This window comes from Pavona decussata, unplaced genomic scaffold (genome assembly GCF_977016875.1).
Source record: "Pavona decussata unplaced genomic scaffold, jaPavDecu1.1 SCAFFOLD_381, whole genome shotgun sequence".
NCBI lineage: Eukaryota > Metazoa > Cnidaria > Anthozoa > Scleractinia > Agariciidae > Pavona > Pavona decussata.
In genome coordinates, this window is record NW_028145755.1 from 103,360 (window position 1) to 127,929 (window position 24,570).

The 24,570-nt window shown below is 39.1% G+C and overlaps 1 protein-coding gene and 1 pseudogene across 2 annotated transcripts; one reads left to right on the forward strand and one right to left on the reverse strand.

The window, feature by feature from the left end:
* Positions 1 to 5,949: 5,949 nt before the first annotated feature.
* Positions 5,950 to 19,891, forward strand: LOC146451908 (uncharacterized; annotated as a pseudogene). The gene is made up of 3 exons (XR_014859902.1): positions 5,950 to 8,781; positions 10,005 to 10,091; positions 17,885 to 19,891. The product of XR_014859902.1 is annotated as an uncharacterized LOC146451908 (transcript).
* On the reverse strand, positions 19,745 to 24,316 carry LOC146451909 (nuclear cap-binding protein subunit 2-like). The gene is made up of 4 exons (XM_085098514.1): positions 24,205 to 24,316; positions 23,927 to 24,108; positions 22,116 to 22,254; positions 19,745 to 20,526 (listed from the first exon to the last, which is right to left on the reverse strand). The coding sequence occupies exons 1-4, from the start codon at positions 24,241 to 24,243 to the stop codon at positions 20,401 to 20,403; spliced, it is 486 nt and encodes a 161-aa protein (XP_084954640.1). The 5' UTR covers positions 24,244 to 24,316; the 3' UTR covers positions 19,745 to 20,400.
* Positions 24,317 to 24,570: the final 254 nt, after the last annotated feature.

Below are 24,570 nucleotides of genomic sequence, written 5' to 3' on the forward strand. Positions count from 1 at the left end.
TAGACCAAAACCCCCGCTCAAACACCATGCCCTATGAGGTTTATCATACCTATGTTTATAGCTTCTATAAGTGACTGTACCCCCACCCCCCTCCCCATCCCCGCCTATTCGGGGGGACACGGGGTTTGTTGAAGGCAGAACATTAGAAACGGGACTTTAAAGGTGCGAAACACAGGCTGTGTGAAAGAGTTTTAGCAGAAGACCGGGCACCAGTCAGATTTTCAAGCCATCATGCAATGCTTCTACACATTGTACAGTGATATGAAATGCTGTCCACAAGCTCAGGCTAGTTTGATTGAGGAATCAAGCATCAAATTTACTAATATAATTAAATCTTGTTGTAGTTTTCCTTCGCCGATTAATGTGTACGGAATTTAAAGCATTCCGCGGCGAGCATGGATTTGGCCTCAGGGTGAACGCTATGATAAAGTGATTAAAACACAACAGGATAAAAAAAGTTTATTCATGCACGTACTTGTGGCTTTCTACTTCAGTCAAACTTCGACTTTCGCTTGGGATGTTCGGTTCACATTTTGTCTTTGTTGTCAGCTTTTCGACATCTCAATGTGACATTTAAGTTTCACAATGCGATATTGGAGTTGTACGATGCGACATTACAGTTGTACCCTGAATGTGACGTTGAAGTTTCAGAATGCGACATTGTTTTCTCAATTGCGAAACCAATTCTCCCTTGCTAAGGGTTCACCAATCCCTGATAATAGTGGATTGCGTACCCACTCTTCCCTAAATAAACTAGAGCAAACAGTTTTACAGCTAGAGAGACATGACTGAAGTAAACCAAATCCTTTTGCAATTTGCAAAGCTATTAGAGTAACAACTAATTAAGCGAGCCGTGAATTTTCCTGATTCATAAACATTCTCTTGTTAGCTCCTTTCCGTTAATTTCTTACTTAAGCTAATTTCGTTGAACTTTTTACAAACATCACACGAAAGACAGCGCACTTTTTCCAACCTCTCCCAATGTAGGAAAAAGGAGAAACTGGGGGAGGACGTAGTCCGCAGAAATGGGGTGTCTCGCACGGTTGTCAAAACCCTGAGTCACCCCACTGTAATTTTGTCGCACCTTTTGCATGTCAGACTTTAGCCAAAATCGTTACAATCTATAACCATCTTAAGACCAAAACCCCCGCTCAAAAACCATACCCTCAGGATGAGGTTTATCATACCTATTTGTGTGGCGAACATAAGTGACTATACCCCCACCTCTCTCCCCCCTCCCCGCCTACTCGGGGGGACACGGGGTTTGTTGGAGGCAGAACCCTAGGAACAAGATTTTGAATAAGCAAGGTACGAAACAAGTTGGGTGAAAGCAATTTAGCAGATGACCGAGGACCAGTCAGATTTTCAAGCCATTATGCAATGCTTCTATTCTCTGTATAGTGTCATGAATTACTGTCCACGAGCTCAGGCTAGTTTGATTGAGGAATCAAGCATCAAATTTACTAATATAATTAAATTTTCTTATCGTTTTCCTTCGCTGATTAATGCGTACGGAATTAAAAGCGTTGCGCGGCGATTATGGATTTGGCCTCAGGGTGAACGCTATGATAAAGTGAATAAAGCACAACAGGATAAACAAAGTTTACTCATGCACGTACTTGTGGCGTTGTACTCCAGTCAAACTTTGACTTTCGCTTAGGATGTTCGGTTCACATTTTATCTTTGTTGTCTACGATTCGACATCTCAATGCGACATTAAAGTTTCACAATGCGACATTGGGCTGTACGATGCCACATTACAGTTGTACAATGCGACGTTGAAGTTTCACAATGCGGCATTGTTTTCTCAAACCAATTCACCCAATTCAGATGTGATACTTTCGTCATGACATTAAACTTAGTCAGAAAAGACGATTTTTGTTGATATAATATTTGTTAAAGAAAAATATGCCGATTTACAAAACGAAAATAATCAAAACCATGTTTATTTCTGAGGTTGAAGTCAGTTGTGCTGGAGTTAAAGCGCTCAAGATAATTGTCACCAACTCGTTGTCAATTACTTATTCGTGGTCGAAGTTTCTGGAAATGCATTGCATTTAAGTTCCACGTAGGACGTTTGTAAGAAAGGATACAGTCTCTGATAGTAGGGATAAGGGATGCACCATTAGGGCCTGTCTCTACGAGAACAAAGCTTTGTAGGTTTTTATTATTTTCTAAGTCAAGCAGAATTACCTTGAAAAATGTTGACACTCATTAAAGTCGGCCTTTAGATGAAGTAGCAAACGGGCAAAAAAAAATGGCATCCGCCATTACAATCTTCTTTCTTCATTGGGTGAGAGACGTGTACAGAAGTAACTATGACCCTGGTACAGGAGGTGTTGGTAAAAAAAAAAAAAAAACAACAACTCAAAAAACCCAACAGCAGGGTGCAGGAGTGATCAGTAGTCCTCCACAACATTGAGCTACCATGTGGCGCGAAAATTTTGCGGGAGTTTTATTTTTCGGATTGGCGATTTTTGTAGTTTGCGGGAACAAATTTTTCCGGTTCGAGATGACTAAAATTTCTGCTAGGAACTAATTTTTGCGATGCTCTGGTTCAAGTAGCAGAATATTTAAGTGGAAGAAACCTGAATATTTTCTACTTTTATTGTACGGTCAATAGAGTCACAGTTCACTCCAGTTACATATTAGAGACATATCACTGTAATACATGTACCTTACTGCACAAGGGGACTGAACAACAACAAAACAAAAAGCCTACCCCTACCATGCCAGGGGCGGATCCAGGATTTGAAAAGGGGGGGTGGATGGCAGACCATATTTATTGAGAGGTGGTAGAGAAAATGCCCTGACTAAAAAAATAAACAAGAAGCTCAAATTCAACTCGACAACAGACAACATTATAAACCTCTCCAAACTCCCATGACGGTGGAAACATCACAAAGAGTTCACGAGCTTGTCGCACAATTGCATCAAAATAACTTCATTGATGACATGACAAAGAAATGCTTTTCTCAAACGCAAGATCCGCCAAGAATACCAATATTTTACACCCTCACTAAGATCCACAAACCAAATCCGGTCGGAAGACCGATAATTTCGGGCTGTGAAGGCCCCACATAAAGATTATCATCTTTTGTGGACAAATTACTTCAGCCCATCGCACAAAAACAGAAATCGTATCTAAAAGATACAACGGATTTCGTAAACTTCATAGAAAAGACAAAGGTCTCTCAAGATACTATCTTAGTATCAATGGATGTAACAAGCTTGTATACAAATATACCACAGGAGGAGGGTATTACAATAGTATGCACAGCATACGAGGCATTCCACAACAATAAACCTCCTATACCGTCACACTACCTCAAAGAAATGCTTAAACTTATCCTTCAGGAAAATTCATTCCAATTTGTTGGAAAAAATTACCTTCAGACCCATGGAACTGCAATGGGTACAAAAATGGCCGTTGCATTTGCAAACATCTTTATGGCCGATATTGAAACAAAAATGATAAGTCAAAGCAAAACAAAACCAATAGAATGGAAACGTTTTATTGATGACATTTTCTCACTGTGGGATAGTGACGAAAAGGAAATTAACCTGTTCATTGAACAAGCTAACAAATTCCATCCTACTATAGACTTGCTTACAAGTCGAGCTTAGAGAGCGCGAAGCGAGATCGTCAGAGCTCGAGCGAGCGAGCGCGGAGCGCGAGCGAGCGAGAGCTCGACTTGTTTCCCTTGCTGGAAATCGAATCAAGTGACGTCATTTTGGCGCGTAAAGAGGTGTTGACAGGCCAAACACGGCTCATAAGCTCGTGATAACGTGGAACCGAACGTGACCTCAGAGTTTTGCTCTAACAAGTATATCCGCCAAGGATTTTCCTTTTCTGTATGAGATAAGGGGAGGCTCTTTGTATATTTTTCTTAGGAAAGGTTGGTTCTGAATTAAATGCCATTTGCTCATTAAGATGTTTTTGAGATTAGGCAGCGCCGGGTGGTACGTTGTTGTGAAAGAGTTTTGCCCTTACGGGTTATGTCTTCCAAAGAAACACCCTTTTCTCTATGAAAAGAGCGGTGCTCCCGGTAAAATTTTCTTTTGGCGCTGGATTTTCTTCTTATTAAATGCCATATATGATTTGGAGGATTTGCGCGATAGACACTGAACAAAGCCATGTGTTTAACTGTCGCATGTGTGGTAATTGATCTCAAAGGTCATTTGGCCTCTTTTTGTTACGTTTCCGTTTAGCGACTGTCGTTGTTATGCAGTTTGTGGCATTTAGTTTAGGCTTGGTATGGCTCATTTCAGTGCGTCTGGTGACAGTATAGCCTCTTTTTTTTATCGTTCTAAGGATAGGATTTGAACCGTGTAAATAACTATGCATTATCTTGCAGCTTTTGTCAGATTGCCGGGCCCGGCTATTTGCTTTTGTTGCAAGATGCTGTGCTTCTTATCACGGTTATTTGTCCCTTGATCCGTTCTTAAGCATTGTAGCTTCTTTGAAAGCTATGCAATGCGTTAAATTGAGGGCTAAAGGCCCCTTAAGTTACGGCTGTGTGTTTCGTTGTCGCTCCGCTAACCTCTGTAACTGTGAGGTTTGTGTTGCGGGAGCTTAGTATTTTCCTCCTGTGCTTACGTGCTCTGGCCAGGGGCTGCTTCTAGTCCTTCGGCCGTAAGTAAATTCTGTAGCATTTAAGGCGATGGTCAGGCAAGTTTTTCTTAAGCAAGACTGCAGTTTCGGTGCAGTTCGGTGCAGTTTCGGTGCATAACGTGATCTGGTTATGATCTGGCTTGATTGACGTGTACTTTCATATCGCTGGTTCTGATTGGATAATGCGACAGGAGGAAAATTCCTCCTGTAAATTTGGCGCGCTGCAAGTGATAAAAGTCGCTCGCGCCAGGTCCATTCAAAGAGAAGCAAGCGAGCGACTTTGAGAAAGTCTACGCAATGCTTTAAATTCCGTACAAATTAATCAGCAAAAGACAACTATAACAAGATTTAATTATATTAGTAAATTTGATCCTTGATTCCTCAATCAAACTAGCCTGATCTCGTGGACAGTAATTCATGTCACTATACAGAGTATATAGAAGCATTGCATGATGGCTTGAAAATCTGACTGGTCCCTGGTCATCTGCTAAAATGTTTTTACACAGCCTGTTTCGCACCTTGCTTATTAAAAATCCCGTTTCCAGGGTTCTACCTCCCACAAACCCGGTGTCCCCCCGAGTAGGCGGGGAGGGGAGGGAGGTGGGGGTACAGTCACTTATATAAGCTTTACAAATAGATAGGCAAGCCCCATAGGGTATGGCTTTTTAGCGGGGGTTTTGGTCTTACGATGGATATGGATGGTAACGATTTTACCTGATGTCTAAAAAGAGGTGTGACAAAATCACATTAGGGTGACTCAGGGTATTGACAACCGTGCGAGACACACCATAAAATTTTCGCGGACTACTCCCTCCTGCGGTTTCTCCTTTTTCCTACCTCGGGAGAGGGAACGAGATTGATTGCGCGCTGTCTTTCGTTTGATATTGGGAACATTTTTTACAGGAAATAAGGTTAAGTAAGAAGGTAAAGGGAAGGAGATGAGTAGAATATACTGATTTATGAGTCAAGTAATATCACGGCTCGCTTGATTAGTTGTTACTCTAATAGCGATGCAAATTGCAAAAGGATTTACTTCAGTTCACTCATGTCTGTGTAGCTGTAAAACTCTTTGTTCTAATTTATATATTCATTTTTTTTACTTCAGTTCCAAACTTCAGGTTAACTTTTACCTTTTTATGGCCCTACTCGCTTTTTCAATCTTGTAGAAACATTTTATTTTTAGCAGACCTTCGTATATGCATCAATGAACAAGTTCAATGCATTTTTTTGTGATCAGAATTGAGCCCACGCTATGTAACATTTGGAGACGAATTTATTAGACATTCGTAGCAAGCACGCCATTGATAAGCTCAACTGAAGTGACACCAAGCAAAATGGAATCTCTAAAGGAATTGTTGACACCAAAAACCTTCAACAAGCTCAGTTTTGTGGCAAATTTCGTTTGGATTTTTTGCGCAGTAATTCTGTTTCCAATCTTTGCGGACATGGAAAACAGCAAAGCGAGATTTGATTTCCGCTGCGATGCCAAATTTAGCGGCGACAAAGATCTCATCCGAGGAAAGTGTTTTAAACGATACGAGAAACAATACCACAATTTTCCTGTCTACGCTTTTGTGATTGTTAACTTCTCTGTGGTTGCGATTGTGGCTCTACTTTACTCAAAATGCATGGAGCCAACAGTTGACGAACTCGAAGCCCGCAACGCAGATGCCGAAGGACAAACTCATCAAGGAAACGGAACAACAAGACGACTTTTTATCGCTTACTGTTGCCAACTTACCATCAGATTTCTTCTAGGGATCTTTTTTATCGTGTTGCAAACTCGAGTACTTTATCCCAGTAAGTTTCCCTCAAAATTTGAGTATACTATGCCGAGGGAAGGCAATAGTTCGGCTTTTCAGCCATCTGCCAACTTTACACGGCAAACGCAAACTTATGAATGCCAGAATCAGAGAGCAACGAAGAAAACATTCTGGACTGATGCTGTGGCTGTGGTTAATGGAATTTTTGCCTTTGTCGTTTTGATGGAGATTGTCTGGATCATGTCTCGAGCAAGAAACGGAGAAAAGTTCATGGAAGACTCGCAGTTTTTTGCTGATCATTTAAAATTCAAGCAGCAGGGACAAAATCCGCAGCAAGTTCCTCTGCAGGAAGTTCCTCTCCAGGCGTTCATAAAGGGTATGAAGGACACCATCATGAAAGATACGGAGCAACCTACAGGTCTTGAACAACCCATCAGACAAAATCCAGGTGAAGGTCCAAAACCAAAAGATTTTAAAATCGACCAAATTTACGTAAATTTGGTAGTTTGTGAAGGAAGAGCTTACTATGACTTCCCCGAAGAAAGATGGGAACAGCTCGAAGTGTACCCCAAACCAGCCAATGTGATTCACCCTCAGTCTGTACGTCCAGATGTTATTATTGATGCCCAAAACAAGAATGTTCTCGTCGTCGGTCGTCCAGGCATTGGCAAAACACTGCTGTGCACTAAGCTTCTTCGAATGTGGGCATCCGATGACATGTTCAATGGTGATTTTGATGCGGCCTTTCTTCTGAAATTCAGGCACTTTAACTCGAACCAAACAAATCTCAATTTTCGTGAGCTCTTAGAACGCTCAGAAACAGTGCCAGAACATTTGGATGACGAGGTTTGGGACTACATCATTAAAAACCCAACCAAAGTACTTTTGATCTTTGATGGACTTGACGAATTTTCTGCGAGGTCAGAGATTGCCAAGGATGACTATCGTTACAAAAACAACGTGGAAGAGAAGATGCCTCTTCATTGTCTTTATCACAAAATCGCCACAGGAAAACTTCTTGATGGTGCCACGGTTATTACCACAACGCGGCCAACTGCTGTGAAATGTATTAGACCGCTAAAGGTCGATAGAACCGTGGAAATTCTTGGGTTTACGTCTCAAGAAGTCGAAGACTATGTGGGGAAGTTTACTGAAGGCGATCACGACGCTGACGCCAAACAAACAATCTGGCACCACATCAGCACATTAATCTCTTTTCCTTGTGTTATATTCCTGTGAACTGCTTTATCATCTGTTCCTGCTTATCACTCCTTCGTGCTTATGGTTCCAGATTACCTACAAAGCTTACCAAGATATATAGCATTGCCGTGAAAATTTTTTTCTTCAGGCACAACGAGGAGTATCGGTTCTCTCCAAATACCAGTGATCAGTACATTTTCAAAAAATTTCGCGAGTTACCCTCGCGAGTGCAAGAGGCGTTCAAGAGACTTGGAGAAATCGCTTTTAGAGGTATTAAACAAGGAAGGTTGATCTTTGCATCAAGGGAAGTTAACGGCCTAGAGGACTGTGGCCTCCTCCATCGCTTACCTGACAGAACCGGTCCTACTCCACTTGAACCAAGTGAAGCTCAGTTTTGTTTCACTCACCTCACAGTACAAGAGTTCTTAGCTGCTAAGCATGTGATAGACACCATGCGCAATGAGCAAGAATTGCGACGATTTGTGGCCGATCACATCAACAAAGGCGCTTGGCAAGTGGTGCTGCAGTTTGTGGCTGGACTACTCGAGCCGGATCCACACAGGAAAGAGCAAAACAGTGACATTTTTACCGAACTTCTTCCTGTGTCGACAGCTGAGAGGGAAGAAGGTGAGCTGATGGACTCGAGATTGAAGAGTGAGGATTCGGAGGCACGCACAATCACTTGTTGGCCGGCGAGCGATGAAGAGAAACAGTTAGCACTGAACTTATGTAAGTGTTTATATGAGATTGATGGAAAGCAGGATACTGCAATACAAAATAAACTAACGGAAATTGGTTTTAATGCGGTAGATTTAAGTTGGTGCTCGGTCGCTCCTGTTGACTGTTCTGCTGTTCTGAATGTCCTTAGAAATGCTACGGTAATGTTATGGATAAATTTGGAGTGTAACAAAATTGGGCCACTGGGTTGTATAGAGATTAAAAATTGGATTGTTAACAGTGATGACAGTAACAATAAATATTGTAAGCTAAGAGGCATAAATCTCAGTATAAACAACATAACCGATGAAGGTGTAAAGCATTTGGCTGAAGCACTCACGAACAATAATTGTAAACTAAACAGTTTAAACCTCAGCAATAGCAACATAACCGATGAAGGTGTAAAGCATTTGGCTAAAGCACTCACGAACAATAATTGTAAACTAAACAGTTTAAACCTCAGCAATATCAACATAACCGATGAAGGTGTAAAGTGTCACCAAACAGATTTTAAGATCAGATTTTAATGCGTCTTCTGTGAGTAAATGCGTCTGCCAAACAGATTTTAAGATCAGATTTTAATGCGTCTTCTGTGAGTAAATGCGTCTTCTGCTAGTACAATTCTCAAGGTTGGCTTGTTCATGAAAGCCGCTTCTATTTATGCTTACATTACATATGCATGAATTCGGTCGGTTAACACTAAAAATCAACAACATTATTTAGGTCTTATTAGGTAGTTTCAGCTGTTCAAGGTCCATGAGATAAAAGAATCTTAAATGAGGCTAGTTATATTTACTTGTGCAAAATTATGTACTTCAAGGAATAACTCACATAAGGAATTCTTAAACAACAAAGTAAACGGTCCTATAGGAAGATGTCAACTTTTCCAAAGTTGCCATCAAAAGAAAGTTAAGTTCTGAATTATGAAAAGCACCGTTTTCAGGCCTTGAGCTCACGAATTGAGAACAAAGAACTTAGAAGGTGTTGAAAACATGGAGGACAGCTAGGTTTTAATAGTGTACAGAAAATATATTAATATGCGCACTTTCGTCAAGAAGTGCGAATGTTTCGCGGGTAAAAATAAATAGTTCGTTAAAATTTTATTGAAAGGAAATTGCTTGTTTAGAAAGCTTGTCATCTTACGCAAATTGCTAAATTAAAATAAATCATTTCTTTAGAAAACTTGAACAGCTGAAACTCACTCTGAAATTAAGAAAAGATTGTTTAAGAAATTATAACTTGAAATTACAATTCAGGAAACAATACTTTCATAAGGTTCAACAAGAAATCACTGAAGTTCGACGCTTTACATTATTTAAACCGATTATCTAAATCCCTAAGTTTATTTCATTATTTCAAAATCCCAAAATCAGTAAATATGAATAAATGCGGATAAATATGAATGAATAAAAGGAAATTCGAGGTGCTGCCAAATAAGAACTGGATCTCTGATGTTTGATGAACCCAGCGTCGCTGTTTGTTTAGTTGTCTTTTATTTGCGAGCAATTATGTTTTCAGAGATGTCAGTTCTTCTTGGCGGCACCCGTTTAATAAAATATGTCGAAAAAACCCCTAAATAAAATGCCAAATGGCTAACCCTAAAATAGCTTAAAATATACTCTTACAAAAGCATTTGGCTGAAGCTCTCACGAAGGATAATTGTAAACTAAACAGTTTGAACCTCGCCAGGAACAACATAACCGATAAAGGTGTAAAGCATTTGGCTGAAGCACTCAAGAACAATAATTGTAAACTAAATAGTTTAGACCTCGCCGTTAACAACATAACCGATGAAGGTGTAAAGCATTTGCCTGAAGCTCTCACGAACAGTAATTGCATTCTGGAAAACTTGGTCCTTTCTCATGAGTACTTAAGCGATGAAGGTTTAAAGTACTTCGCTGAAACACTCAAACATAATCGCAAACTACGTACGTTAAACCTCCGTGATTCCAACCGTCGAAGGAACATGGGCTTAGATTTACACATAACCGAAGAGGGTGTGCAGCATCTCAAGGATGAAGCACTCAGGCACAGTAATTGTCATGTAAAAATATATTTCTTGGACTAATTTACACCAGTGTTGTGTTTAATATTGTTAATTGATACAAATTTGAATTGTTTTTTATTACCGCTAATGAAATATAATGCAATTTCACATTACTTTTACCACTATTGAGACAGAAACCTCATTATTGCAGCTCAGAAGAAGAAACAAACCTTCATTTCATCGGTATCTCTGTAATCAGTTAAGATCGACTCCCAGCCAGATACAATGCATTTTACTTATTTTAGCAGTTTTCGCCAAATATGAATAAGAAATCGGTGTCAATCACAGTTAAAAATAAATAAACAATAGAATCCAGATAATTCGATCTGTCAGCTGAAACACAAAACTGTTCGGTTAGGTTCACAACATTTTGAGTAATTGTTGACAAAATTCTACACCACAGTAGAAAACTGTTATTTAGTCTGAGTAACTAAAGATAAGAGACAAAGAGTTTCCACTGATTATTTGAGAGTGATGAGAGTAATTTTACAAAATCCGTGAAACAAGATCAGTTAGTCTCTTGCTAAATTGCCAAAAGTTAATAAAAGATAACAATGGAATTAGTATGTGATAGTGGCTTATAATTATCTATTAAGTTGTATTTCATGTGTTATGTTAATTTACTCTGTCTTGTAGGTCTAAAAATAACAAAGAATGACATGTGAACTGTAAAGACAAAAACTTAATATATCTGTCTGTAACCTGTTATTAAAAAGGTCCCTAAACGAAGCTCGACGCTTTTACAGGTATTTACAAAGTTTTACAGAGTTGTAGCTTTCCGTCATTTAATAGAACAGTCTTTAAAGAACAGTTCATAAGTTGATTGTTGTTTTTATTATTGTTTGAGCTCCTGTAATATTGTTTTAAGTCTTAGTTATCCGCCTCCATAAGCGGCCTTTGCTGCTTTTGGATAAATATGTATATAATCTTGTTGTGATATGAAATAAAGTGTTTTGTTATCATATTGATGATTCCTCTTGATATTAGATGCCATCTATAAGCTACCAATGCCTATTTTCTCAGAAAAGTTGAAAGCTGATAAGAAGCAAAATACAGGAGCATGCGCATCTAAAAGTTACCTCAGTGCTAAACAGAAACGAGACTAAATATACATGCAGTGGGTAATATTTACCCATATTTACCCTCGTGTGCTTTGCTTCTTGCTCAAGTACCCCTGAGGGAAAAACTTACCTGTTGTAGCCTAACTACTGGTAGTAACACTTGGAATTGAAAATGGACTGGGCCTGAACAAAGCAAGAGTGTTTTTTGCAAGTGTTCCTCTGTTCAAATAGTTGAACTAATTCTTCTTGCAACCAGTATTTCTTGTAGACACATCCAAAGACTGCTTGCAGACAATCACAATTCTGAGCTACCGTGTAGCATGAAAATTTTGCGGGTTCTAATTTTTGCGGATTGACCTTGATCCGCAAAAATTAGTTCTCGCAGAAAAAAGCACCCACAAAATATAACGCCGCAAAAATTAACTCCCTTCAGTCAAATTTAAAACTCCGCTTTTAATAGACTTATGCCACTGGAGCGATATACATTGGACTTAAACAAGAACATTAACATGAATTTCCATTGGAAAAAGCAACTAGAGCTGTCAAGAGTAAAGCAATTCAGTATATTAGATTGGCACGAATGGGTCATCTGAAGGAACGCACAGACTTGAATCGTGCTGCAGACCAACCATGTTCTAGTGACGCTTCTGCGGCGGCCTGCACAGAAGTGCAGAAGTTCAACGGAACAAGAGTGTTATTATTATCGACTGAGTATGTCTCATTGCGCTACAAAAGAACATAGTTGTCGTTTTAGCAAGCCGCTCCCAGTTAGGTCTCAAAGTTGTAAACTAGCTAGAGTACATCTTTCACTCGTAAGCCCCTCTGTATGCCTAGAAAGGTTTCAGCTACGTTAATTAAAAAAAATTCATACTGCTTTCTTATGAAATAATAAACGGTAATACCGGTCGTGGCAAACCATATTGACGAAACAGTGTTTGGCTGTGCATGGTAGGGGTAGGCTTTTTGATTTGTTGTTGTTCAGTCCCCTTGTGCAGTAAGGTACATGTATTACAGTGATATGTCTCTAATATGTAACTGGAGTTGGAATTGTGACTCAATTGACCGTACAATAAAAGTAGAAAATATTCAGGTTTCTTCCACTTAAATATTCTGCTACTTGAACCAGAGCATCGCAAAAATTAGTTCCTAGCAGAAATTTCAGTCATCTCGAACCGCAAAAATTTGTTCCCGCAAACTACAAAAAATCGCCAATCCGCAAAATGAAACTCCCGCAAAATTTTCGCGCTACACCGTAGCTCAATGTTGTGGAGGACTACTGATCACTCCTGCACCCTGCTGTAGGGTTTGGTGAGGTTTTTTTTTTTTTTTTTTTTACCAAAAGCTCCTATTCCAGGGTCATAGTTACTTCTGCGCTCTTCTCTCACCCAATGAAAAAAGAGGATTGTAATGGCGGATACCATTATTTTTTGCCCGTTTGCTACTTCATCTAAAGGTCGACTTTAATGAGTGCCAACATTTTTGAAGGTAATTATCCTTTGTTTAGCTTTGTTTAGAAAATAATAAAAACCTACAAAACTCTGTTCTCGTAGAGACAGGCCCTTATGGTGCATCCCTTATCCCTACTATCAGAGACGGTATCCTTTCTCACAAAATTTCAACGTGGAACACAATTGCAATGCATTTCCAGAAACTTCGACCACGAATAAGTAATTGACAACGAGACGTTGACGTATCTAGAGCGCTTCAACTTCAGCACAATGGACTTCAACCTCAGATATAAACATAGTTTTTATTGTTTTCGTTTTCTAAATCAGCATATTTTTCTTTAGCAAATATTATGTCAACAAAAATTCTCTTTTTTTGCTGGGTTTCATAATGTCGTGACGTAAGCATCATATCTGAATTGGACTGTATGGTTTATTCAAAATCCCGTTTTTAGGGTTCTGTGTGTAACAAACCCCGTCTCCCCCCGAGTAGGCGGGGGGGGGGGGGGAGGGTGGTGGGGGTACACTCACTTATATAAGCTATACAAATACGTATGGCAAGCCTCATAGGGAATGGTTTTTGAGCGGGGGTTTTGGTCTTACGATGTATATAGATTGTAACGATTTTTGGCTAAAGTCTCCAAACGGTGCAACAAAATTACAGTATAGGGTGACTCAGGGTATTAACAACCGTGCGAAACACCCTATTTTCGCGGACTACGCCCTCCCCCAGTTTCTCCTTTTTCCTACATTGGGAGGGGTTGGAAAAAGTGCGCTGTCTTTCGTTTGATGTTGGTTAAAAGTTCAAGGAAATTAGCTTCAGTAAGAAATTAACGGAAAGGAGCTAACAAGAGAATGCTTATGAATCAAGAAAATTCACGGCTCACTTGAGTAGTTGTTACTCTAATAGCTATGCAAATTGCAAAAGGATTTGGTTCACTTCAGTCATATCTCTGTAGCTGTAAAGCTGTTTGTTCTAATTTATTTAGGGAAGAGTGGGTACGCAATCCACTATTATGAGGGATTGGTCAACGCTAAGCAAGGGAGAATTGGTTTGAGAAAACAATGTCGCATTCTGAAACTTCAACGTCACATTGTACAACTGTAATGTCGCATCGTGCAACTCCAATATCGCATTGTGAAACTTAAATGTCACATTGAGATGTCGAAAAGCAGACAACAAAGATAAAATGTAAACCGAATATCCCAAGCGAAAGTCGAAGTTTGACTGGAGTACAACGCCATAAGTACGTGCATGGCTAACCTTTGTTTATCCTGCTGTGTTTTAATCACTTTATCATAGCGTTCACCCTGAGGCCAAATCTATACTCGCCGCGCAATGCTTTTAATTCCACACACATTAATCAGTGAAGGAAAACTATAGCAAGATTTAATTATATTAGTAAATTTGATGCTTGATTCCTCAATCAAACTAGCCTGAGCTCGTGGACAGTAATTCATGTCACTGTACAGAGTGTAGAAGCATTGCATTATGGCTTGAAAAAACTGACTGGTCCACGGTCATCTGCTAAATTGCTTTCACGCAACTTGTTTCGTACCTTGCTTATTCAAAATCTTGTTCCTAGGGTTCTGCCTTCAACAAACCCCGTGTCCGCCCGAGTAGGCGGGGAGGGAAGGGAGGTGGGGGTACAGTCACTTATATTCGTTACACAAATAGGTATGTTAAACCTCATCCTGAGGGTAAGGTTTTTGAGCTTGAGCGGGGGTTTTGGTCTTAAGATGGTTATAGATTGTAACGATTTTGACTAAAGTCTGAAATGGAAAAGGTGCGATAAAATTACAGTACGGTGACTCAGGGTTTTGACAACCGTGCGAGACACCCCATTTCCGCTGACTACGCCCTCCCCCAGTTTCTCCTTTTTCCTACCTCGGGAGAGGGAGGAAAAAGGGTGCTAACTTTTGTTTCGTGTTGGTAAAAAATTCAAGGAAATTAGCTTAAGTAAGAAATTAACGGAAAGGAGCTAAGAAGAGAATGCTTATGAATCAAGAAAATTCACGGCTCGCTTGATTAGTTGTTAATCTAATAGCTATGCAAATTGTAAAAAGGATTTGGTTCACTTCAGTCATCTCTGTGTAGCTGTAAAACTCTTTGGTATACTTTATTTTTCAAACTGTTCTTATAGTGTAACTGCAGTTCCAAACTTGCTTACTTTTCCCTTTTAATGCTGCTACTTGTTTTTTCAATCTTGAAGAAAAATTCTAATTTTAGTCGAACTTCGTATATGCATCAATGCACAAGTTCAATGCAATTTTAAGTCTTTTGATCAGAATTGAACCAACGCCATCTTTCATGTGGAGAGCAAAGTACTAGTCATTGGTGGAATGCACGCCATTGATAAGCTCAACTGAAGTGACACCAAGCAAAATGGAATCTCTAAAAGAATTGTTGACACCAAAAACCCTCAACAAGCTCAGTTTTGTAGCAATTTTCGTTTGGATTGTTCTCGGAGTGACTCTGTCAGGAATCTTTGCGGACATGGAAAACAGCGAATCGAGGTTTGATTTCCGCTGCGATGGCAAACTTACCGACAAAGATCTCGTCCGAGGAAAGTGTTTTGAACGATACGAGAAGCAATACAACAAATTCAGTATTCCTGTCTACGGCTTTGTGATTGTGAACTTTGCTGTGGTTGTGATTGTGGCTGTGATTTACTCAAAATGCATCGAGTCAACAGTTGATGAATTCGAACCCCGCAACGCAGATGCCGAAGCACTAATTCAACAAGGAAATGAAACAAGAAGACGACTTTTTTACGCTTACTGTTGCCAACTTGCCATCAGATTTCTTTTAGGGATCTTTTTTATCGTGTTGCAAACTCAAGTACTTTATCCCAGTACGTTTCCCTCAAACTTTGAGTGCACTATAACGAGAGAAAGCAATAGTTCGGTTTATCCATCTGCCAACTTCACACAAGCACAAACTTATGAATGCCACAATCAGAGAGCAACGAAGAAAACCTTCTGGACTGATGCTGTGAGTGTGGTTAATGGAATTTTTGCCTTTGTTGCTTTGATGGAGATTGTCTGGCTCATGTCACGAGCAAGAAACGGAATAATGTTTATGGAAGACTCGCAGTTTTTTGCTGATCATTTAAAAGTCAAGCAGCACGGACAAAATTCGCAGCAAGTTCGTCTCCAGGCGTTCGTGAAGAGTACGAAGGACACAATCATGAAAGATACGGAGCAACCCACAGGTCTTGAACAACCTATCAGATATAATCCGGGTGAAGGCCCAAAACCCAAAGATTTTAAAATCGACCAAATTTTTGTAAATTTGGTAATTTGTGAAGATAGAGCTCACTATGACTTCCCTGAAGACAGATGGGAACAGCTCAAAGTGTACCCCAAACCAGCCAATGTAAATCACCCTCAGTCTGTACGTCCAGATGTTATTATTGATGCCCAACACAACAATGTTCTCGTTGTCGGTCGTCCAGGCATTGGCAAAACAATGCTGTGCACTAAGCTCCTTCGAATGTGGGCATCCGATGACACATTCAATGGTGATTTTGATGCAGCCTTTCTTCTGAAATTTAGGCACTTTAACTCAAACCAAACAAATATCAATTTGCGTGAACTTTTAGAATGCTCAGAAACAGTATCAGAACATTTGGAAGATGAGCTTTGGGACTACATCGTTAAAAACCCAACCAAAGTACTTTTGATTTTTGATGGACTTGACGAATTTTCTGCGAGGTTAGATATTGCTAAGGATGACTCTGGCTACAAAAACAATGTGGAAGAGAAGATGCCTCTTCATTGTCTTTATCACAAAATCACCACAGGAAAACTTCTTGACGGTGCCACGGTTATTACCACAACGCGGCCAACTGCTGTGAGATTTATTAGACCGATAAAGGTCGATAGAACCGTGGAAATTCTTGGATTTACGTCTCAAGAAGTCGAAGACTATGTGGGGAAGTTTACTGAAGGCGATCACGACGCTGACGCAAAACAAACAATCTGGCAACACATCAGCACAAACATTAATCTCTTTTCGTTGTGTTATATTCCTGTGAATTGCTTTATCATTTGCTCCTGCCTGTCACTCCTTCGCGCTTATGGTTCCAGATTGCCTACAAAGCTTACCAAGATATACAGCATTGCCGTCAAATTTTTTTTCTTCAGGCACAACGAGGAGTATCGGTTTTCTCAAAATGCCAGTGATCAGTATATTTTTAAAGAATTTCACGAGTTACCCTCGCCAGTGCAAGATGTGTTCAAGAGCCTGGGAGAAATCGCTTTTAATGGAATTAAAGAAGGAAGGCTGATCTTTGGATCAAGAGAAGTTGACGGCCTTGAGGACTGTGGCCTGCTCCATCGCTTACCTGACAGAGCCGGCCCTACTCCACTTGAACCAAGTGAAGCTCAGTTTTGTTTCACTCACCTCACAGTACAAGAGTTCTTGGCTGCTAAACATGTGATAGACACCGTGCAGAATGAGCAAGAATTGCGACGATTTGTGGCCGATCACATCAACAAAGGTGCGTGGCAAGTGGTGCTGCAGTTTGTGGCTGGACTACTCGAGCCGGAGCCACACAGCAAAGTGCAAAACAGTGAAATTTTTACTGAACTTCTTCCTGTGTCGACAGTCGAGAAGGAAGAAGGTGAACTGATGATAAATGATTTGACCTGGAAGAGTAAGGATTTAGAGGCACGCACATTCACCTGTTGGCCGGCGGACGATGACAAGAAACAGTTAGCACTGAACTTATGTAAGTGTTTATATGAGATTGATGGAAAGCAGGATTCTGCAATACAAAACAAACTAACGGAAATTGATTTTGATGCGGTAGATTTTAGTAGCTGCTCGCTCGCTCCTGTTGACTGCTCTGCTGTTCTGAATGTCCTTAAAAATGCTACAGGAATGTTATGGATGAATTTGGAGGAAAACGATATTGGGCCACTGGGTTGTATAGAGGTTAAAAATTGGATGGTTAACAGTAATGACAGTAACAATAAATATTGCAAACTAAGAGGCATAAATCTGTTCGAAAACCACATAACTAATGAAGGTGTAAAGCATTTGGCTGAAGCACTCACGAACAATAATTGTAAACTAAACAGTTTAAACCTCGTCGATAACAACATAACCGATGAAGGTGTAAAGCATTTGACTGAAGCACTCACGAACAATAATTGTAAACTAAACAGTTTAGACCTCGCCAGGAACAACATAACCGATGAACGTGTAAAGCATTTGGCTGAAGCACTCACGAACAATAATTGTAAACTAAATAGTTTAGACCTCACCGCTAACAACATAACCGATGAAGATGTAAAGCATTTGGCTGAAGCACTCACGAACAATAATTGTAAACTAAACAGTTTAGACCTCGCCTGGAACAACATAACCGATGAAGGTGTAAAGCATTTGGCTGAAGCACTCACGAACAATAATTGTAAACTAAACAGTTTAGACCTCGCAGAAAACAAAATAACCGATGAAGGTGTAAAGCATTTGGCTGAAGCACTCACCAACAATAATTGTAAACTAAACAGTTTAGACCTCGCAGAAAACAAAATAACCGATGAAGGTGTAAAGCATTTGGCTGAAGCACTCACGAGCAATAATTGTAAACTGAACAGTTTAGACCTCTACAGGAACAACATAACCGATGAAGGTGTAAAGCATTTGGCTGAAGCACTCACGAACAATAATTGTAAACTAAACAGTTTAGACCTCGCCAGGAACAACATAACCGATGAAGATGTAAAGCATTTGGCTGAAGCACTCACGAACAATAATTGTAAACTAAACAGTTTAGACCTCGACAGGAACAACATAACCGATGAAGGTGTAAAGCATTTGGCTGAAGCACTCACGAACAATAATTGTAAACTAAACAGTTTAGACCTCGCCAGGAACAACATAACCGATGAAGGTGTAAAGCATTTGGCTGAAACACTGACGAACAATAATTGTAAACTAAACAGTTTAGACCTCGAAGGAAACGGCATAACCGATGAGGGTGTAAAGCATTTGGCTGAAGCTCTCACGAACAGTAATTGCATTCTAAAAAAGTTGCTCCTTTCTCATAACTGCTTAAGCAATGAAGGTCTAAAGCACTTCGCTGAAGCAGTCAAACATAATTGCAAACTACGTACGTTAAAGCTCTGGAATACTCACCTTCTAAGGAAACCGCTCTCACATAAAGCAGGTAACATAACCAAAGAGGGTGTGCAGCATCTCAAGGATGAAGCACTCAGGCACAGTAATTGTCATGTAAAAATATATTTCTTGGACTAATTTACACCAGTACTGTGTTTAATATTGTTAACTGATACAAATTTTAATTGTTTTTTATTACCGCTAATGAAATGTAATGCAATTTCACATTACTTACATCACTGTGAGACAGAAACCTTATTATTGCAGCACAGTAGGTGAAATTAACCTTCATTTCATCGGTATCTCTGTTATAAGTTAAGATCGACTCCAGCCAGATACAATGCATTTTACTTATTTTAGGAGTTTTTGCCAAATACGAATACGAAATCGGTGTTAATACAGATGTCTGGTGTAAATAAACAGACAGTAGAATCCAGATAATTTGATCAGTGATGTGAAACACAAAATTGTTTGATCATGATCACAAAATTTTTGATCTACAGTTGATAAAATTCTTGACCACAGAAGAAAAACTTGCAATTAGTCTGAGTAACTAAAGATTAGAGACAAAGAGTTTCCACTGATTATTTGGGAGTGATAAGAATAATTTTACAAAACCCGTGAAACAAAATCAGTTAGTCTCTTGCTATATGTTAATGGGTCCTTATGTTAATGGGTCCTTAACATAACTCTGGTATTTACAAACTTTTGCAAAGATGTAGCTTTCATTCTTTTAATAGAACAGTCTTTAAAGAACAGTTCGTAAGTTGATTGTTGTTTTTATTATTGTTTGAGCTCCTGTAATATTGTTTTAAGTCTTAGTTATCCGCCTCCATAAGTGGCCTTTGCTGCTTTTGGATAAATATGTATATAATCTTGTTGTGATATGAAATAAAGTCTTTTGTGGTCATATTGTTGATTCCTCTTGATATTAGATGCCATCTTTAAGCTGTAAATTCCTACTTTTCTCAGAAAAGTTGACAGCTGACTAAGAAGCAAAATACAGGAGTACATGCATGCATCTAAAAGTTACCTCAGTGTTAGAGACTAAATATACATGCAGTGGGTAATATTTGTGCATATTTACCCTTCTGTGCTTTGCTTCTTGCTCAAGTACCCCTGAGGGAAAAGCATACCTGTTGTAGTCTAACTACTGGTAGTAACACTCGTATGTCGCTGGTATTGAAACTTGTGCCTGAACAAAGCAAGAATGTTTTTTGCAAGTGTTCCTCTGTTTGTAAATAATTGCACTTATTCTTCTTTCAACAAGTATTTCTTGTAGACACATCCAAACTCTGCTTGAAGACAAGTAGAATTCTGAGCTAGCTCAATGTTGGGGTTTACAAAATGTTAAAGAAAACAAGCAAGTTAATCTGTTCAGAGTCACAGAATTTTAAACACAACAATATGTCTGTTGGGTCACCGTTTTGAATAAGCAACTGGTGGACTGCTGATCACTCCTGCACCCTGCTGTGGAGTTTGTTGAGATTTTTTACCAAAACCTCCTCTTCCTGGGTCATAATCACTTCTGTATTCGTCTCTGACCTAAAAAAAAACGAAGATTATAATCATTATGGACATATACCTCTTACTAACCAAGTTTAAAGTCAGTACTGTAAGTTACCAAATTTTTTCTTGTTGATTCACGGCCCAAGCGTGAAGTGCGCAGGACATTAATCAACAGGAAAGAATGAGGATCTGTTACTTACAGTATGGACTGAGAAAATGAGGTTAGTAAGATATTCATCATATCTCTGAGGTAATATTTGGGCAGGCGGGAATGGAAGAACTTTCAAACTGAGCAGGTCGTACGGTGAAGTATGGCCTGCAAAATTGACCAATCACACCGCCAGACTAACTGAGAGATACAATAATGTCATTTTCTTTGTCCCCTTCATAATTATCGGTACATTAACATTTCTGACTTCACAGTACAACTTTTGTTGCATGTGATATTCCGATGGCAAGCCTATGATGTGACTTGTCTTGTGTAAACCAGCCTACAATATACATACAGCTGTTGTGCATGACACACAAAATTTCAACATTTTTTGAAACATTTAAAAACTTGATGACAACAAACTGATTGTGCGGACAGTCAGCATTGAATGATGAGGGTTGTGTACAATCTTTTGCACATGAAACACACAGCATGTGCTAAAAAGTGGTCATGTGATTGCCATAAGCAAAAGTTTCACTATAATGCATGTTTTATAATGTTGAAAATGTTAAATATTTTTGTTATAATGGAGGAAATTGTGTTTACTATTGTGGTAGATTTTTTCTCTATTATTATTGCATGTCTAGGCACCTCCTCCCCAGCCCACCTCCCTCACTCGTAAAACAAATAAGTGAAACTGCGCAAGAGAATTCTGGCTAGCAAAGTCCAACACATCACTATATTTAACTCGCTTGCACAACTCAGGATGCCTACTTATGTTAATCCCATAACAAGCACATAGTTGAACAAGCTCCAACTCTGTCGCACACGTACACTGATTGGCTCGTAACTATTGTCTGTAAGAGTACAGACATAAAAAATGATGTCAGATGTGATGTGCTCGCTTTCTGAACAGAAAATAAAGGCAATTATGCCTGTATTTTTTTCATGTTTCTGTAAAAAAACAAATTGAAGGGGTGCATGGAATTTGGCCCTTAGTGACTTTTGATCTATGGTCAAATTCTCCTTTTTTTTCACAAGCAAATACAAGGCAATTTAGAGGGAGAATCTAGTATTTATCGAAAGTCACTTAGAGTTTTTCTCTCCAGGAATCCCTTCAATTTATGGCAGTTTTCTATGGTCTATACTCGTATAGAGCATATAATGGTGCCATAAAATATTCAAAACTTTTGCAGTGGAAAGACTTGCCATTCCAGTTAAGTTTTGAACATTTCATGACATCATTTTACGATCTATTTAAGAATGTTGGATAAGAGATGTTGGATAAGAGATGACAATTTAATGGTTGCTATTTCTCAGGCATGGTATGACGGCTCATATACCATGGCCGCTAAGCCAATCAAATCCCTGAAATTATATTATACAATGATCTAGTTTTTAATAAAAGAGTATAGACCATAGAAAACTGTCAATGATATGTTGATATTATTCACCGACAAACAAAACACGATACCTGTCCTCCGCTTCTGCCTCTTCCAAACTGACGCCCCTCCTCAAAGCCTGCATCCCAGTCAGTACGTATAATGCGGTCATCTAATCTTGTGCCGTTTATGTACCACACGGCATTCTGAGCATCTTCGCGTGTGTAATATCTATGATGAAGTTAAGGTTGACATTTTTTAACATGTTATGGTTCACGAAAAAATGAGTCTGTTGTGAAGAGCTTTTAAATTGCCATTTCATGTATGGCAACAAAGTAAGAATTGCCTGTGTCATTTACTGATTAATACCTCATTCTCATTTATTCACCAGGCTTAACATATTCCATCACATTATTTCCATTGTGGATATGCCACACATTGACATTCCAATCCTAGCAGGATGCAGGATGTTTGTCCTATGAACCTAGTTTAATGGCCTTAGCTCCAACGAGTCTCCTGTAGCTCTGTGGTAGAGCATCTGAACTAGTAATCAGAAGGTCGTAGGTTTCAACTCCTGATAGGAGTCCTGGGACTTCTTTTTTTTCCAGTATGCCTGTGTCATTTACTGATTAATAGATTATTCTCAAAATAAGAATTTGTATCTTCTGAATTTTAGAAAAAATGTGTTTTCCTGGTTAAGGGTTGATTGGCAAAAGGTCACATTTTTGAAAATAAATAGATGGTTTTAGAATAAAAGAAAATTGCCAGGTTTAAATATGGAAAATGCCTGTAAGAATGAATTGAAAACCAGAGATGATACTTTCAATAGGGAAAATCAGTGCCCTTGGATGCCCCTAGAACCTCTGATGCCTTTGGTGCTAGCATTATTGGAAACTGATCACATTTTTCCAGGATCAGCGCCTGTTAATGGAATCCAGATCAATACACTAAAAGAGACAGATTTGATATTTGGAAAATTTGATGCCATGGATGATTTCACTCTAATTAACAATTAGATTATAAGCTCGAGATTTCTATCGCGTGATAGTTGATGAGGGCGAAGCCCGAATCAACTATCACGCATAGAAATCGAGAGCGAATAATCTAATTGTTTTAGTATAAATCTACTAGTCGTTCAAAACTAAACAAGTAAAGTATCTATTTCCTCATCGTAGACACCTCGAAAACGCGACGAAGCGGCCGCCATTTTGTTGAAAACCGCTACTCACTATCTATCACAGAATAGATAGCGAGTAGCGTAGCCAATCAGAGAGCGGCATTCGTGATAGAACACTAGTAGATTTATACTAATCTTGAGTATATGCCTCAATGGGGTAGCAAGTTCAAGGCTCCTGATCTGAAACAGGGGTTGGCGTATTTATATTCAAGGCATTTCCAAGAACAGAGTGTAATACTAGAAAAGCAACAGAGTCAATAATATTGCCAAAAAAAGAATAATTTTAAATTAACATTTAATACTGCAACCCTGCCCTAGAAAAATGAGAAAAGCTGATTTGTGTAGACTGTATTTCAGACAACCTCTTTGTCAAGGGGTACTGAAAATCAACAGATGTTTAAAATGGAATATAAATAAGTTCCCACTTCTACAATGGGATATTATTTTGAATTCAAAAACCTTCTCAAATGAGGTCTGAGCACAACATATTCACCGAAAAACTTCTCAAGAACCCCCACCTCCCTCCTCCCTCCTCCATGTCTAGCCCAGTAAAATTTATGTAGTTGCCTCATGATGCAGAAAACAGGTTGATCTGTGGCCGCATTTGGCTCCTCGATGACTTTGCAACACTAGCTTTGCCTTTCAAACAAAAATGATCATGATAAATCAACTTTCAGACTATTAAAAACTTAAACATACATTAAAACAGATAGCAGCCAAGGATACTCAATAAAACAGAATCCACACGGAGTCTTCTTGATCTTGTCTAATCCCATAATTATCCTTTTGAGATCACCAGCTCGCGAGAATAACTCATGAATCTGTTCCTCAGTTGTATAAAACGACAAATTCCCAACATACAATGTCGAGCTTGTTTCCAACTTCCTCTCTAGCTCATCGCGACTGCCCTAGTAAGCAAGCGTAAAAAAACATTGAGAGACGCTTTTAATCGTTTGAAATTTAAAGAGCGACAAATAAAGTAAGCAAAAAGAAGGATAAATTACCCTGAAATGCTGATCGCGATATGCGCTGAGTTCCGCCATCTTGATTCTAAACAAAGCGTCGGGGAAATAGATGTATCATACACAAAGTGACAGCCTCTTTGATGTAAGCCGCTGATCATCCTAAATGCAGTTGCAGTTTCAACAGGACTGCTCTCTTTAGACTCTTTTAGACAAAGTTTTATTTATGAAAACTGTAGAAAAAAAGATGGAAAACTTTTCAGAATTTCAGAAAGTTTTGTTATGCGAATTTCTGTTGAAGGTTTTGACAGAAGAGATCTGACCAAACTCAACTCTTTGATTTTTTTTTTTGCTTTGCTTTTACGCAAATATAAGTAAAGTTAATCTTGCAGAGTTAAAGTTAATTAA